Below are 13458 nucleotides of genomic sequence, written 5' to 3'. Positions count from 1 at the left end.
ATTACAATTTTAAATTGTGTAGAATATTTCCTGCATGGAAAGAAAAACAAATTTGAAATGCACATGGTCAAAATTGGTCAATCCATATTTAATCCCAGTGAAAATTTGTATTTCCCGCTCCACACAAATACAGAAGCACAACCGAACCACCTGAGCCTAAACATAACCATCCAACCGTCCAAATATTTTAAAACAAGCGGCCACAGATTGCGATCCGCGTGACTCCCTCTCATTGGCTCTAGTTCTCCCAAAGCGGCGAACCTCCCTATATAAACCTAGAAACTCCCCAATCCACTCATCCCGCGAAATCATTACTTCATTCACTTCGCAAATACTTGAGATTCTCTCTCTCTCTCTCATCTGAATCCTCCGCTCTCTGAATCCATGGCTGGAAGAGGAAAATCAATCGGCTCCGGTGCCGCCAAGAAGGCCACATCTCGGAGCAGCAAGGCCGGTCTCCAGTTCCCCGTCGGCCGTATCGCCCGGTTCTTGAAAGCCGGCAAGTACGCCGAGCGTGTGGGCGCCGGCGCCCCTGTCTACCTCGCCGCCGTCCTTGAATACCTCGCCGCCGAGGTCAATTTCTCAATCTAAACCTTAATTGCTCTTCAATTTTGCATCGTTTTCTTCTTGTCTTTTTTTTTTTTTAAAATTTTATTTTTAACTTTGATTTGTAGAATAAAAGTTGATTTTTCTTAAACTTTGATTTGTTTAGGTTTTGGAATTGGCTGGAAACGCCGCACGTGACAACAAGAAGACGAGGATTGTGCCGAGGCACATCCAGCTGGCTGTCAGGAACGACGAGGAGCTCAGCAAGCTGCTTGGCTCCGTCACCATCGCCAACGGCGGCGTTATGCCCAACATCCACAACACGCTCCTCCCCAAGAAAACCGGCACCGGCAAATCTGGCCCCGCCGAAGACTAGAATTTGAGCTTCGATTGATTCCCTTTTGTAAAAATAGAGGACAAAAAATGGAGATTAGTGTGGTTTAGATTAGGTTAGCTTTGCAGTTTTTGGGTTGTTTTTGTGATTTTAATATTCAATCTACTTGAAAGAAATGAAATTCTGGGTCCAATTTGTTGTTCATTAAATTCAATCTCCACTTTGAAGTTTTAAATTTAGTGGTTGCATATCAAGAAACAAATTTGACATGAAATTCGAATTGGGGTTTCTCAAAATTTGAAAACTTCCGGTTGATTGAGCAGTTCTTCAAGTTTATCTACTGGATAAGAATTTCTTGTCCATTTACTTTGAAAAATATTAGAGGTTGGAAATACACAATTAATGCTGCGAAACAAAAATGGACAAGTGTCTGGAGAATGCAGAATTGGATTTTCGTTAATTAAGCTGGAGGAGGTCCGGTTGGGTTGCTGTGTATTTGTGGTATGGGTTTCCCTTCTTTGATGTAGGCTTTGGCAGAGACATAATATGCAATGATGAACAATCCATGGAAGAAGCATAAGATTCCTCCTATCAACAGAATCCGACGGTGCGATAAGCCGCACGATTTTCTCGACTTCGAGTTTAACAACGTCCCGGCAATCAGCAGTGAAAGTGCTGCCGCCAATGTTATCCTGCAGGATATAGATTTTAGACTTGTGCTAAATTGCTAATCATGATTAGAAAGTTAATTAATGTTTGTAATTACCATGATAAGATGAGGAAAGCAACTGCTAGTTGCTTGTTTGCTGTGGTTTCTTGGTAATCTTCTCTGGACCTTATGCAGATGCATCCACCAATCAAATTGCCTACTACATGTGCAACTGCTAGGATCACAGCAGCAGCTAACCCTAGTTTGAAGGCTTGGTAACTTTGGTCTTTGCACTCAAATACCCCCACCTTCAAATGGTGCACCTGTTTTTTACATGCCGAGGAATTTCCATCTATATATTAGTTATTGAAATCAAGGGCATTGCTTGGCTCGTTACACGTGCCATCGTTAACTCGTTATAATCAAGGAATAAGAAGTTTATGCATACGTGTCGAAGAGTGATTTGTCTGCAAGGAAGAATGACTGGATTACCTTGTTTTGAGCAATCTCAGCTTGGATCCCAAGTATTCCAGCCATGACGTCCATAATCAAGAGCGGGACGCAGATGAGAGGAGTCATGTTTTTAACCATCTTTGCCGGGTTGGTTGAAGGAGCAGGAGGAGAAGGAGGACGAGAGGCTGTCTATCTGACAGATTAGGAGGGGAAATTAGGTATGGTTTTTGGGTAAAAGCTTCTTGTCTCTACAGTTCTTACTTATGCCTGTTGTTATTCTTTGCTTTTTGAATTTTGGCTTCCTTTCATGGGGAGCAAGGAAAGCAGAGTATCGTTCCAATGGAATTGGGTTCGGGAATGGGAATGGGAGATTAACTTTGATGCTTACGTGTATGACAGCTGAGAAGAATCACATTCTTCAAATTATTCCTTCATATCCATAAGCTCCTTTGTCCAGGAATCACATGGTCATTTTTTGGGAGATTGGAGCGGCTAGGGTAGTGCTTTTGCGTGTTTGCACCCAGGTTTGATCCAATTTTTCCAAAGATTCAAGCGACTAGGGCAGTGCAATCACCTGTTTTGAATTGATGTCGATCTCCTTTCTTGTACATTGGAGTGGCCAGGGCAGTGTTTTCGACCCTTCTTTTGTATGTTAGAGTGGCTCCGCGACTTTTTGTATCCGAGTAATTTCCATGTGAATGTATATGTATTTGTATGGTGTTATTAGTGCCATTGATTCACTGTCCTGTTATGATTTCCTCAGGAATGTAAGAGCTTGGGGTTTAACACAATCGATCTGAATGATGGATCTCTTGAACTTCCTGAAGAAACTCTTCTGAGATTCGTTAGCTTGATTAAGATAGGTGGTCTGAAAGCGAAGTCACAGTTTGCGATCAGGTTTAACAAGTCTGACATACCTGTAGGTGGCAGAGCATTTGGAGCCTATGCTATCTCGAGCCCACGATCTGGTATGCTGTGCAATCTTTCCTGAAACAATTAGTGATTGATATGTTTGCCTTGATAGCTAGATATTGTCGGAAGAGCTCTGCATAGAACTTGTAGATTTTCTTATTGGGACATTTATTAGCTCCAAGCTTAAACAACTTAATCGCCACTCTTCGTTCTTTTGTTCCGCTGTTATGCGAAGGTTAGTTCGTTTTTGCAAACAAATAGCATAGCACAAAGGACTAAATAGGAGGAAGAAAAGGGCTTCAACCTTAAGAAATGTAGAATGTCAGTTTAATGGCATGAAATCATCAAATCTGTCGGGTGTATGTAATTTCGATATCTGTTTCGCTTTGATCACTGGGCTGCATGATACCATGAATAAGAATTGTTCAAGTTGTGAAAGGAAAACCATGTTGGTCTTATGTTTCTGATGACCCTGTGCCCCCAAGTGTGTGTTTACTGATATTACTTCGATGAAAATTTGTGCAGTCATTTTCTGAGACTGATGATTTTTTCTTCTTGCATTCATCTTTCCGATTATTGCTTTTCGACTGTGATGGTAACATCTTCTTGCCGCGTGCTCTGATCATATTACACGAAAGATGGGAGCACCTGTATGTTTACTGGTTATATACTTATGAACAAGATTGTTGTCTTTGTTTAGAATTTGTTGAAGACGTTGATCTTCTGCTTACAAGGGCTGAGAGATGCTTAGAAGCTGGGGCCGATATGAGAACGATCGACGCTGATGATGTCCGTAAACACGCTGGCTCGATGCATGCAGACATAATCGCAAAGGTCATCGGGCGTCTTGGTGCGGAGAGGACCGTGTTCGAAGCTTCATATCCGAGAACATCAGAGTGGTTCCTAAAACAATATGGTCTTCTCCAAGAAAAACTATATGGTGTTGAGTTGATTTTTAAAATAGACCATGAAGTTCTAATTTCTCGCATTGTGAGACAGAAATAGATTTTCTCCGGATCTCTTCCATCAAGGCCACCGGATTAAGTGATCCGAGCCTTCTAAATTTCATCCAATAGTTCACCTATTTTGATTTTTAAAAGGTTGTGATAATTTTTTGCCAATGGATGAAATTTGGAAGGCCCGGATCACTTGATCCGGTGGCCTTGGTGGAAGAGATTTGGAGATGATCTCTTTCCTTGTAAGACAAAGTTTTAAAATTGTACACATTAGCCCATTTAAGAGTATTTTCAAAAGAGATGTCAAATTTTAAATATAAAATATGGATTTGACCGCCTATGTTTTTCTTTCCGTCCGAAACATCAATTAAATGATTATAATAAATGTTTTAAAACACTCTCCAAAAATATAATTAATAAAATTTGTTTGTACCATACTTGACCAATCTCGAAACGACTGAGTACCGATCAACGTTATACCGTCAAAGATCCACAAGAGTTTCCCTCCAACCAGAAGACCAATCACAGCGCAACACGTGTCGACATCATATGCCAATCATAGCGAGACACGTGTCAACATCAGAGACCAATCACAGCATGACATGTGTCAAAGTCAGAATAAAGCTAGACACTCTCTTCTATAAAAGGGGATCATTCTCTCACAATATTTCCTAATGTCATTTGTACTAAATCATTCACTAGCACTCACTAAAGTAGAGCTTGAACCTATGTACTTGTGTAAACCCTTCACAATTAATGAGAACTCCTTTATTCCGTGGATGTAACCAATCTGGGTGAACCACATACATTTTGTGTTTGCTTACCTGTCTCTATCCATTTACATACTTCTCTACACTAGTGACCGGAGCAATCTAGCAAAAGTCACAAACTTGACATTTTATGTTGTACCAAAGTCCTCACCGATTTTGTGCATCAACAAAATTCATTTATAATTAATTAAAAAAAATTGAAGCTACTGTCAATTTGGCAACAAAGGTGAGGTCTAACAATCTATGTCATATTACATCAAATTTAACTTTTCGAATGAAAAATATTGGTGCTGCTAGTTTTTATATCTCATTTGAAAATGCTTCAAGAGTTTTAAGCTCATTATGTTATCAATTTAATAAAATATTATACAATCAATCAAATCAAAAACATAAATTAATACAATTTCAATACTTTTTAAGTTCAATACAAGAAAAATGAAACTCTGACATTTTGTTAATCATTCTGAATTTAAAAAGTGTAAAATATAATTATATTTTTTCTTAAGAGAAAAAAAGTATACAAATGTTATTTCACCTTCCCTTTTGGGGTAGGTGCTTTGAGTGGAAGATGGCCTACTAGTGTGATTGCACGTTTCAGAATGTTAGTTCATCTCAACCTGGAAGATGGACAAACGACGAGAAATTTTTTATTATGATTGAAACACGAATGATACGTTACATATTTTTAAGTAAGTGAAGAAAAATTTTATTGTTTAAGTTATTAATTTTGTAAAACATATATTTTATAATTTGTATAATTACACTTGATGTACCAGTGAAAAATCCCTCATAAACGACCGAGTCACTGACAGTGTTTAGCCTGGGACGTGACCATTCACTGTTTCCATGTTCCGTTGAACTGTAGGTTCTCCCGTCTGTTATGTCGAAAAACTCCTTTGACCTCTTCACCAAAAAACAAAAAAAAAAAAACTCCTTTGACCTGGGGCGGTATTTACGACGGAAGGACCAAAATTGTTGGTGGTGCCTAGATCGTCACGTGCTCACCTTCTTCCTCTTCCGATCGGATTAGATGAACTTCTGCAACAACAGCGACAACGCCTCCGCGGTCTATTTAACCAGTAAAGCCCCCAGTACACAAAACAGAAAACACCAGTCCCATAATTCCCAGCCACCTTTCCAGTTCAAACTTTGATAGAGGAAGTGGAAGCCATGGCCACCCAACAACCCATCTCAAAGAAGACGGCTTGCGTCGTCGGCGGCACCGGGTTCGTGGCGTCTCTGCTGGTCAAGCTGCTGCTCCAGAAGGGCTACGCCGTCAGAACCACCGTCAGAGACCCAGGTCAGACTCCCTCTTCCCCTTTTTTTCTCGGACGATATTTTAAAAGGAACTAATGGAAAGAATTTGAAAATTTTAAATTTTAGCGATAAAAGACAAAATAAAGCTAAAGTGAATAGTACTATGATTAATTTTTTTAGTATAAAAATATGATTTTTCGTTAAATGAACATTACCGGAAACTTTTCGTTAAAATTCTTTATTTTAAACTACTTCAGGCTGCTGCCCCACTTTCAGTCCTTCTGTTTAAGCTGTTCTGTGTAGCTATGACCTAGCTTCATTCTAGTACCGTCATACTAAAAAATTTCTCTTTTCTCTCGTTTCTAAACAAAAAGAATTCAAACTTCAAAACGCCGTACTTGTGATGTAATTACTGACTCCAATATGACCATTAGGCTAGAGGTATCAGTAACAAGATAAGGTAAAAGTTCACAGAATGATCTAATTACCGATCTGAATTTACTGTTGGACTACAAAGAGGCCTAGGTAATTTTGTAGGTTATCAGTAAATTTTGAGAACAATCTGAACTTTGGTATCAGTAAAATTCTTGTTTTACTGTGCTGGCCATGAATTGGTTTTCATTTTCTGATACAATTGGGTGCAGACAATCACAAGAAGGTCTCCCACCTCACAGCACTACAAGAGTTGGGTGAGCTAGAGATTTTAGCAGGAGATCTGACTGATGAAGGGAGCTTCGATGCTCCGATAGCAGGTTGTGATCTTGTTTTCCATGTTGCAACCCCTGTCAACTTTGCCTCAGAGGACCCGGAGGTACGGATTTATGATAATTTCTTGATTAAATGTTGCATTCTGTAGAGCTCATGTAGCTTAAGTATTGTGCTAATAATGTCATTGTCAATGAGCAGAACGACATGATCAAACCGGCAATCCAAGGGGTACTGAACGTTCTGAAATCGTGTGTGAAGGCCAAAACAGTTAAGCGTGTTGTTTTGACATCATCAGCTGCTACAGTTTCGATCAATACACTTGAGGGAACAGGTTTGGTCATGGACGAAAAAGATTGGAGTGATTTGGAGTTCTTGACTACTGTAAAGCCACCCACTTGGGTAAATCACCAAATCCTTTGTGTCTAATCTTTTATCTTCTGTATGTAATGCTCAAGCTAAGACAATGGGGTTATTGTTTAGAAATTCGCCTAGGAAAGCAACACTGATTAAACGAGAGTTTTTTTCTCAAATTTCTCAACTTTTCAGGGGTACCCTGCCTCCAAGACACTAGCTGAGAAGACAGCTTGGAAATTCGCTGAAGAGAACAATATTGATCTCATCACTGTGATCCCTTCTCTTATGGCTGGTCCTTCTCTCACTCCAGACGTCCCCAGCAGTATCGGCCTTGCCATGTCTTTAATCACAGGTTTGAAGCCGGAAACTAGAACGATGAACTACTACTTGCACTATATCTCCGATACACATGGTGTTCTGATGATATCTCTTACTGTTTTACAGGAAATGATTTCCTCATAAATATGGCCTTGAAAGGTATGCAAATGCTATCAGGTTCGATATCCATTTCACATGTGGAGGATGTCTGCCGGGCGCATATATTTTTGGCTGAGAAGGAATCTGCTTCTGGTCGGTACATTTGCTGTGCTGCCAACACCAGCGTTCCTGAGCTTGCTCAGTTCCTCAACAAAAGATACCCCCAGTACAAAGTCCCCACTGAGTAAGCCCGTAATCCTAGTATTCGAAAACCTAGATTTCTTAATTCCTGTTTTTTTTGTTCCATAGTTTTAAGTACTAGTACTTCTACCAAGAAGATTCTGATTAAGGTTTGGAACTTAAAGTAGGCAAGTTGCATTGATTGTTCAAAGGGTTTAGACCACCAGCTCAACTGGCTAGTGTACAATTTTGGATGGTTTTCTCATTCTCCGTTGCAATTGCAGGTTTGGAAATTTTCCGTCCAAGGCCAAATTGATCATCTCTTCGGAGAAGCTTATCCAGGAGGGGTTCGATTTTAAGTATGGCATCGAAGAAATATATGACCAAACTGTGGAGTACTTCAAGGCCAAGGGGTTGCTGCAGAACTAGAAAAACTGAGTCTCGCTGGCTTATGATCCTCCTGTTATATGGATCACAACATGTGTCTAATCCGCGTGTTTCTAGCTAGCTAGCCATCTATCTATCGTCTGGCTTACCATACGTTCCTTGTTAATTTGCTGAGTTTGGCAAACGGTAATAAAATCGAGCAGCAACAACAAAGTAACAGCGGCTTCTTGTTGCTTTCTGATGAGAATTAGATGCTTGCTTTTCTGCTGAACAACAAGAATGGTGTACAATTATCATCTCTGACCGTCGAATGATGATGTATCAAATACATGTGGTTCCCCTGATACTGGCAAACTTGTGTTTTCCCTTTTCAATCCTGCACTATGGAAAAGGTGCTCCCACCGAGTAATTACGACATGTTTACTTATGTGGAACGATAAAGTTAATCTACATGATTGTTCTCCGAAAAGAAAATAAAATCTCAAAGTAATTAACAACGAAAATTAAAATCACGAAGTAAGCAGATTGAAAGCGAAAACAAAATAAAAGACGAAGAAGAATAAGCATGAACAAGTTCGATGTACAATTCCAAGACTTGAGGTTATGAGTTTGGTAACAACTTGTCCCCCTCAACGTTCAATCAAAACATCTTCATTCTCCAGCAGATCTATTTCAATGAAAGTTTCTTCAGTTGCAGGAGTTGAGCAATGCGTGTGGTTCCCCATGTTATGCATCGTCGTCAAAATCAACGATAATGTCTGTACAATGTCCCTCAACGAAGGCCGGTTACTGGAGACACTACTCACGCATTTGGACGCAAGATCAGAAACGTTAGAGAGTTGTTCTGCGTTGAATTTTCCATCAAGGCGGGGATCCACAATCTCTTGCCACCGCAGTTTATCCTCCGTGTCGATAGCAGCCTAGAAATCGGCATGAATAGTCATACAATGCGAATCTTATACCGTTACTTCTAGTTTTTGAAAAGGAGAGAGAATTCTTACAAGTTCCACATATTCCATGAGACCCTGCTGCGGATTCCTGCCTGTAATAAGTTCAAAGAGCAGCACTCCAAAACTATAAACATCGCATTTCTTCGTATACATCTTCGTCAACACATACTCAGGATCGACATATCCCAATGTCCCCCTGATATTTGACGAACGAGTTTCATTCTTTTCTTGTCTTGAAAGCCCGAAATCAGCAACCTGTTTAATTGTTAAGAGTAATTAACCTCATCGGCACACTACCAAAAACAGGAGAGATTTCAGAAACCAAAAACGTTCTGCGCGAGTCACATACCCTAGCCCTCATCAATCGATCCAGCAGTATGTTCGAAGACTTGATGTCGCGATGCACAACAGGAGGAACGGCCTGTAATAAGAAGGAGAATGGAGATGGATAAGTACTTAAGTAGGCAGTTCCAAATCAGTGGTGTTGACTTGCAGGAAACTGATATGAAAAGCAAACCCCATAATGCAGGTATTCCAATCCCCTCGCAATGTCGAGAGCTATGTCAACTCTCAAATCCCAGCTCAATGGCTTATGATTCTCATCTGCATTTCCAAACAGATGAATCTTAAATTGAGTTTCCTTGTTGTCGAACAAAACTAAAGCATTATCGAGATATGAACAATAAAGCCGGTTACAAACTTTTAATTAAAATTATGACCGTAAGGTGAAGGATCGGTACTAAACCAAATGAGCACTAAACTCTGATTTATGTACAGTTATTACATGTTTAGTGTCCCATCGGTTATACTTGCACATATTTCTTGAAATTATTCAAGAGGCTCTAAACGATAAAAGATGTGTCTATTGGTGTTAGGAAATCAAATAAACCGGCGCGTTGCGGGATGAAAAATCTAGGGTTTTGTGAGAGTTGTTACCATGCAAATGAGAAAACAGACTGCCGTTGCTCATGTACTTATAAAGAAGCATATGTTGCTCAACTTCTGCAATATATCCGACCAAGGTGACAAGGTTCTTGTGATGTAGTCTTCCAAGTAACAGAACCTGCACGCACATATATGCACATGCGTAATGAATGTTAGAAGATTTTACAATGCAATTAATCGAAGTATGGATACGCCGATATATTTGACTGCTAGATTTACATAGTTGGATTTTAACGGCTTAATATAGCCATTCAAACACCGATGCATCTTACACCAATGCATCCCATCAGTATCTTTGTGTTATGAATGTATGAATTTACCTCAGTCAAAAACTCGCTCTGGCCTTGGGTGGAATTTGAAGCAAGAACTTTGACGGCAAAAGTGTCACCAGTGCTCATTTGGGCTTTGTAAACCGGTCCAAAAGCTCCTTGTCCAATCGTTGTTGCGAAGTTATAAGTTGCCTCCTGTATATCTCTGCCAAAACAAACAAAAAAAAAATCTGATAAATAACTTTCCACAAATAAAAGGTAAATTGTGAGATTGGCTTCTGAATTTATACTCGTGTTTCACTTTGGTTTTTTGATTCAGTGTTTACTTGTTAGGTACTCAAAGAAAGACGGAAATCATAGAAATAAGCAATTGGCGAAGGATGAAAATGTAGATCAACTTGGGGAGGGGAGTGTAATCGGTCCAGCTCATGGTTTAGAGCCACTAAATATTTTGGTCTAATTATGCTCTTCTTTGCTTGTAAGTAAGTTCAAATCTTATAGATTGACAAATCTCATAGATTGCGAGTGTAATACTAAATTATTGTGGCATATTTTTCTCATAGTTGTACATGTTGAATAATGTCCATCAAATTCTATGGTTTATAATTGCCTCACACGGAGAAATTTTTAGTTGTGACGAGAATACGAATGGTACACCACGTGTTTTTATGTAAGTGGTGGAAAATTTTAATTTTTAAGTTATTAACCTTTTAACACACATAACCCACCATTTATATAGGAATACGTGATGTACCACCTCGTGTGACGGTCACACTGAAAAATCTCTCATAGTGCAGTAAGACACCACCCCGTTGTGCCAGTAGCCATTTCTGACGTGTCAACTTAGTATTGAGACACGTGTTGCAATTGGAGTGTACTTTTAAAATAAATTATAAAGAAAAACTTAATTGAAGGACCAAAGTGAAACGTGCGGGCAAATTCAGGACCCACTTCCGTAAATAACCAGACATACAAAAATTCAGAATACATACAGAATATACGTGTTTACAAACATACATACCTAAAAGAATACTTGGGAATACCGCAAGCGGACACGAGGCTCTTCCGCCGGAGTCCCACCAGCCACATGGGCATGTTGTTCCACTCCGAATTTCTAGGGGAGTCCTGCCCGAACTTCGAGGGCTCGGAGACGGTGATGGTGCTGCTGGAGGAGTCAGCACCACCGTTACTCACTCCCTTGCCTGCGACTGCGGCTGCCGCCGTCTCTTTCTGGGCTGAAATGGACTTCTGTGATTGTATCCGCCTACACCTCCTCCCACGGATTCTGGCCCAGCAGAGCGCCACCATTCCCACCAACAATCCTAATGCGAACCCCGTCGCAATGCCGATCACCAAATCCCACGTGATCGACTTCGACTCCATTGTTTGATCAAACTACCCGCAAAACCACGGCGTGCCGATGGGTGAGTGAGTGGTTGGAGTAGGAAGACGAAAGCTCAGCAAGTTGTTTATTTTTTGACGTCGTTTTAAAGAGGAAGAATGTGTGGTCGTTTAAAGGTGGACGTACATAAGGGGTAAGTTTGGTGTCTAATTGTGAATGGCTCTCTAATAGATTGCAAATCTATTTAAATTAGAATCTAATTATTATTATCACATTTACTAATTAACCACATTATTTAAATTTTTGGGAGCGACAATCACATTGTTACACAGCGCATTAGCTTAATAAAAATGCAATAATTTTTTGAAAATAAAACTTTATGTGCTTCACCTTAAAACACTTATAACCTTTTTTTTTTTTTGCTAAACATGTTAATAATCGCTTTAACAAAATACTCTTAATTATATATACACACCACAAAAGGATTGAAAATCATGTTCATGGGATGTGGATTGTGATTTTAATTTATTCTGCTTTTGGATGAATACCATATAAACGGAGATATTCTCATAAAAATCTCATTGATGGAGGCATTCTTTTCATTTTATATTAAATACCATGATTGAAGAGCATTCTCAAAGTTTTGCATACATGCAAATCGCAAAAGGGCTAGGATTTAAGAATTTTGGCTATAATTTAATTTACTGGAAATATGATTTTATCATCTAATTTTTTTTTCTCTAATTAGAATTCAGCATAATTAATTTTTATGACTAAAATCCAAGGACTAGATCTAACTAAGCAAAATACTTTTAACAAATTGATATTCAAGATACGAGGAGGAGGATCAAAAACTAACTTACCTATTATATAGGAAAACTAATGAAAAATGTTTGAAAACTTTGAGTTTTAATGATAAGGACAAAATAAAGGGTAAAGTGAATAGTACCAAGTTTGACTTTTTAGTGTAAAAATATAGTTTTTCGTTAAAGTGAACAGTACCATGGGCTTTTCGTTAAAACTCCCAATTTATATAGGATAATGCTTGCATTCTTCTATGTGGGGATTAGTGGTGTCAAACGGGCTAATCTGGCCTGACTCATTTAAAGTCAGCCCAAGTAGGCTTGGGTAGTGTTAAGGTTGGCCCACTTAATAAATAAATTGTTCTTGGGGCAACCTATTTAATAGAACATTAAGGCCAATCCTGCTCGTGATCCTGGCCCATGAAAACCGAGCTGTGCTGGGCTAGGTCACTAAACATACAGACTTAATTAAAACAAACTTTAATTATTTTAAAATTTGAAAAAACTTATTTCAACATGTTATTAAGATAAATATAACTAATATTAAGTCATATTAATCTTAAAATGTCATCCTGACCCATATGTGCTAGTGGAACCGCATCTATTAGAGTAATGATACAATTCGACGATAAGTGTAACATTATGGGCCAGAGCCGCATGCCTTGCCCGTGCCATAACGGGCCCAACCAATGTAAACTGTTTACAACTTTAGCATCTCTCAAACTTCATTAGTTTTGTTGTCTTGTTTGTATATTTAAATAAAATTTACTATTTATATTTTTGGAGTTTTAACGAAAAACCTACGGTATTGTTCACTTTAACAAAAAATCACATTTTTACATTAAAAATTCAAACATGGTACTATTCATTTTACCATTTATTTTGTTCTTATCATTAAAACTCAAAGTTTTCAAGCCCTTTTCATTAGTTTTCCTTTATATTTTAGGGTAAATTACATAAAACTATCTCAATTATAGGTCGAACTACAATCTCATACCTCATGTTTTAAAAATGATTATGTCATACTTCATCTTCCGAATTTGTGACAATATCATACCTCCGTCAATTTGTCTGTTAATTTTTCTATTAAATGCTGACCTGACTTGAGGCAGAACATACTCCAAAATATTAATTAAATATTAATAAATTAAAGATAAATTATTTTAATATTTTTATTTAAAAACATGTGGGACCCACCCCTTATCTCTCTCCCCTCTCTCACATCC

At 38.7% G+C, this 13458-nt stretch overlaps 5 protein-coding genes across 7 annotated transcripts; 3 read left to right on the top strand and 2 right to left on the bottom strand.

The window, feature by feature from the left end:
* The first annotated feature begins 306 nt into the window (after window positions 1-306).
* Window positions 307-1089, top strand: LOC126622989 (histone H2A.6-like). The gene is made up of 2 exons (XM_050291647.1): window positions 307-573; window positions 713-1089. The coding sequence occupies exons 1-2, from the start codon at window positions 385-387 to the stop codon at window positions 920-922; spliced, it is 399 nt and encodes a 132-aa protein (XP_050147604.1). The 5' UTR covers window positions 307-384; the 3' UTR covers window positions 923-1089.
* LOC126622988 (protein DESIGUAL 2-like) lies at window positions 932-2200 on the bottom strand. The gene is made up of 3 exons (XM_050291646.1): window positions 2022-2200; window positions 1647-1852; window positions 932-1572 (listed from the first exon to the last, which is right to left on the bottom strand). Exons 1-3 carry the CDS (start codon window positions 2118-2120, stop codon window positions 1341-1343), a joined length of 537 nt encoding a protein of 178 aa, XP_050147603.1. The 5' UTR covers window positions 2121-2200; the 3' UTR covers window positions 932-1340.
* Window positions 2201-2222: 22 nt separating this feature from the next.
* Window positions 2223-4190, top strand: LOC126622987 (protein HEAT-STRESS-ASSOCIATED 32-like). 3 transcript variants are annotated; one of them, XM_050291645.1, is made up of 3 exons: window positions 2223-2629; window positions 2746-2950; window positions 3595-4190. In XM_050291645.1, the coding sequence occupies exons 1-3, from the start codon at window positions 2570-2572 to the stop codon at window positions 3897-3899; spliced, it is 570 nt and encodes a 189-aa protein (XP_050147602.1). In that variant the 5' UTR covers window positions 2223-2569; the 3' UTR covers window positions 3900-4190. The 3 variants fall into 3 exon arrangements, 2 of the variants coding, with proteins under 2 accessions (XP_050147602.1, XP_050147601.1); XM_050291644.1 differs by having other exon boundaries at window positions 3577-4190; XR_007623549.1 differs by having other exon boundaries at window positions 2223-2950; window positions 3629-3761.
* A 1406-nt stretch (window positions 4191-5596) lies between these two features.
* LOC126624200 (anthocyanidin reductase ((2S)-flavan-3-ol-forming)) lies at window positions 5597-8277 on the top strand. The gene is made up of 6 exons (XM_050293237.1): window positions 5597-5920; window positions 6522-6688; window positions 6784-6984; window positions 7132-7291; window positions 7384-7600; window positions 7821-8277. Exons 1-6 carry the CDS (start codon window positions 5791-5793, stop codon window positions 7963-7965), a joined length of 1020 nt encoding a protein of 339 aa, XP_050149194.1. The 5' UTR covers window positions 5597-5790; the 3' UTR covers window positions 7966-8277.
* Window position 8278: 1 nt separating this feature from the next.
* Window positions 8279-11595, bottom strand: LOC126624199 (calcium/calmodulin-regulated receptor-like kinase 1). Its single transcript, XM_050293236.1, has 7 exons — window positions 11109-11595; window positions 10139-10292; window positions 9810-9936; window positions 9391-9476; window positions 9223-9294; window positions 8925-9128; window positions 8279-8843 (listed from the first exon to the last, which is right to left on the bottom strand). Exons 1-7 carry the CDS (start codon window positions 11468-11470, stop codon window positions 8553-8555), a joined length of 1296 nt encoding a protein of 431 aa, XP_050149193.1. The 5' UTR covers window positions 11471-11595; the 3' UTR covers window positions 8279-8552.
* Window positions 11596-13458: the final 1863 nt, after the last annotated feature.

The sequence above is a fragment of the Malus sylvestris genome, chromosome 5 (genome assembly GCF_916048215.2).
Source record: "Malus sylvestris chromosome 5, drMalSylv7.2, whole genome shotgun sequence".
NCBI classification, from domain to species: domain Eukaryota; kingdom Viridiplantae; phylum Streptophyta; class Magnoliopsida; order Rosales; family Rosaceae; genus Malus; species Malus sylvestris.
Note: the sequence above shows the minus strand (reverse complement) of the source record. Positions and strands in the feature narration are given on the sequence as shown.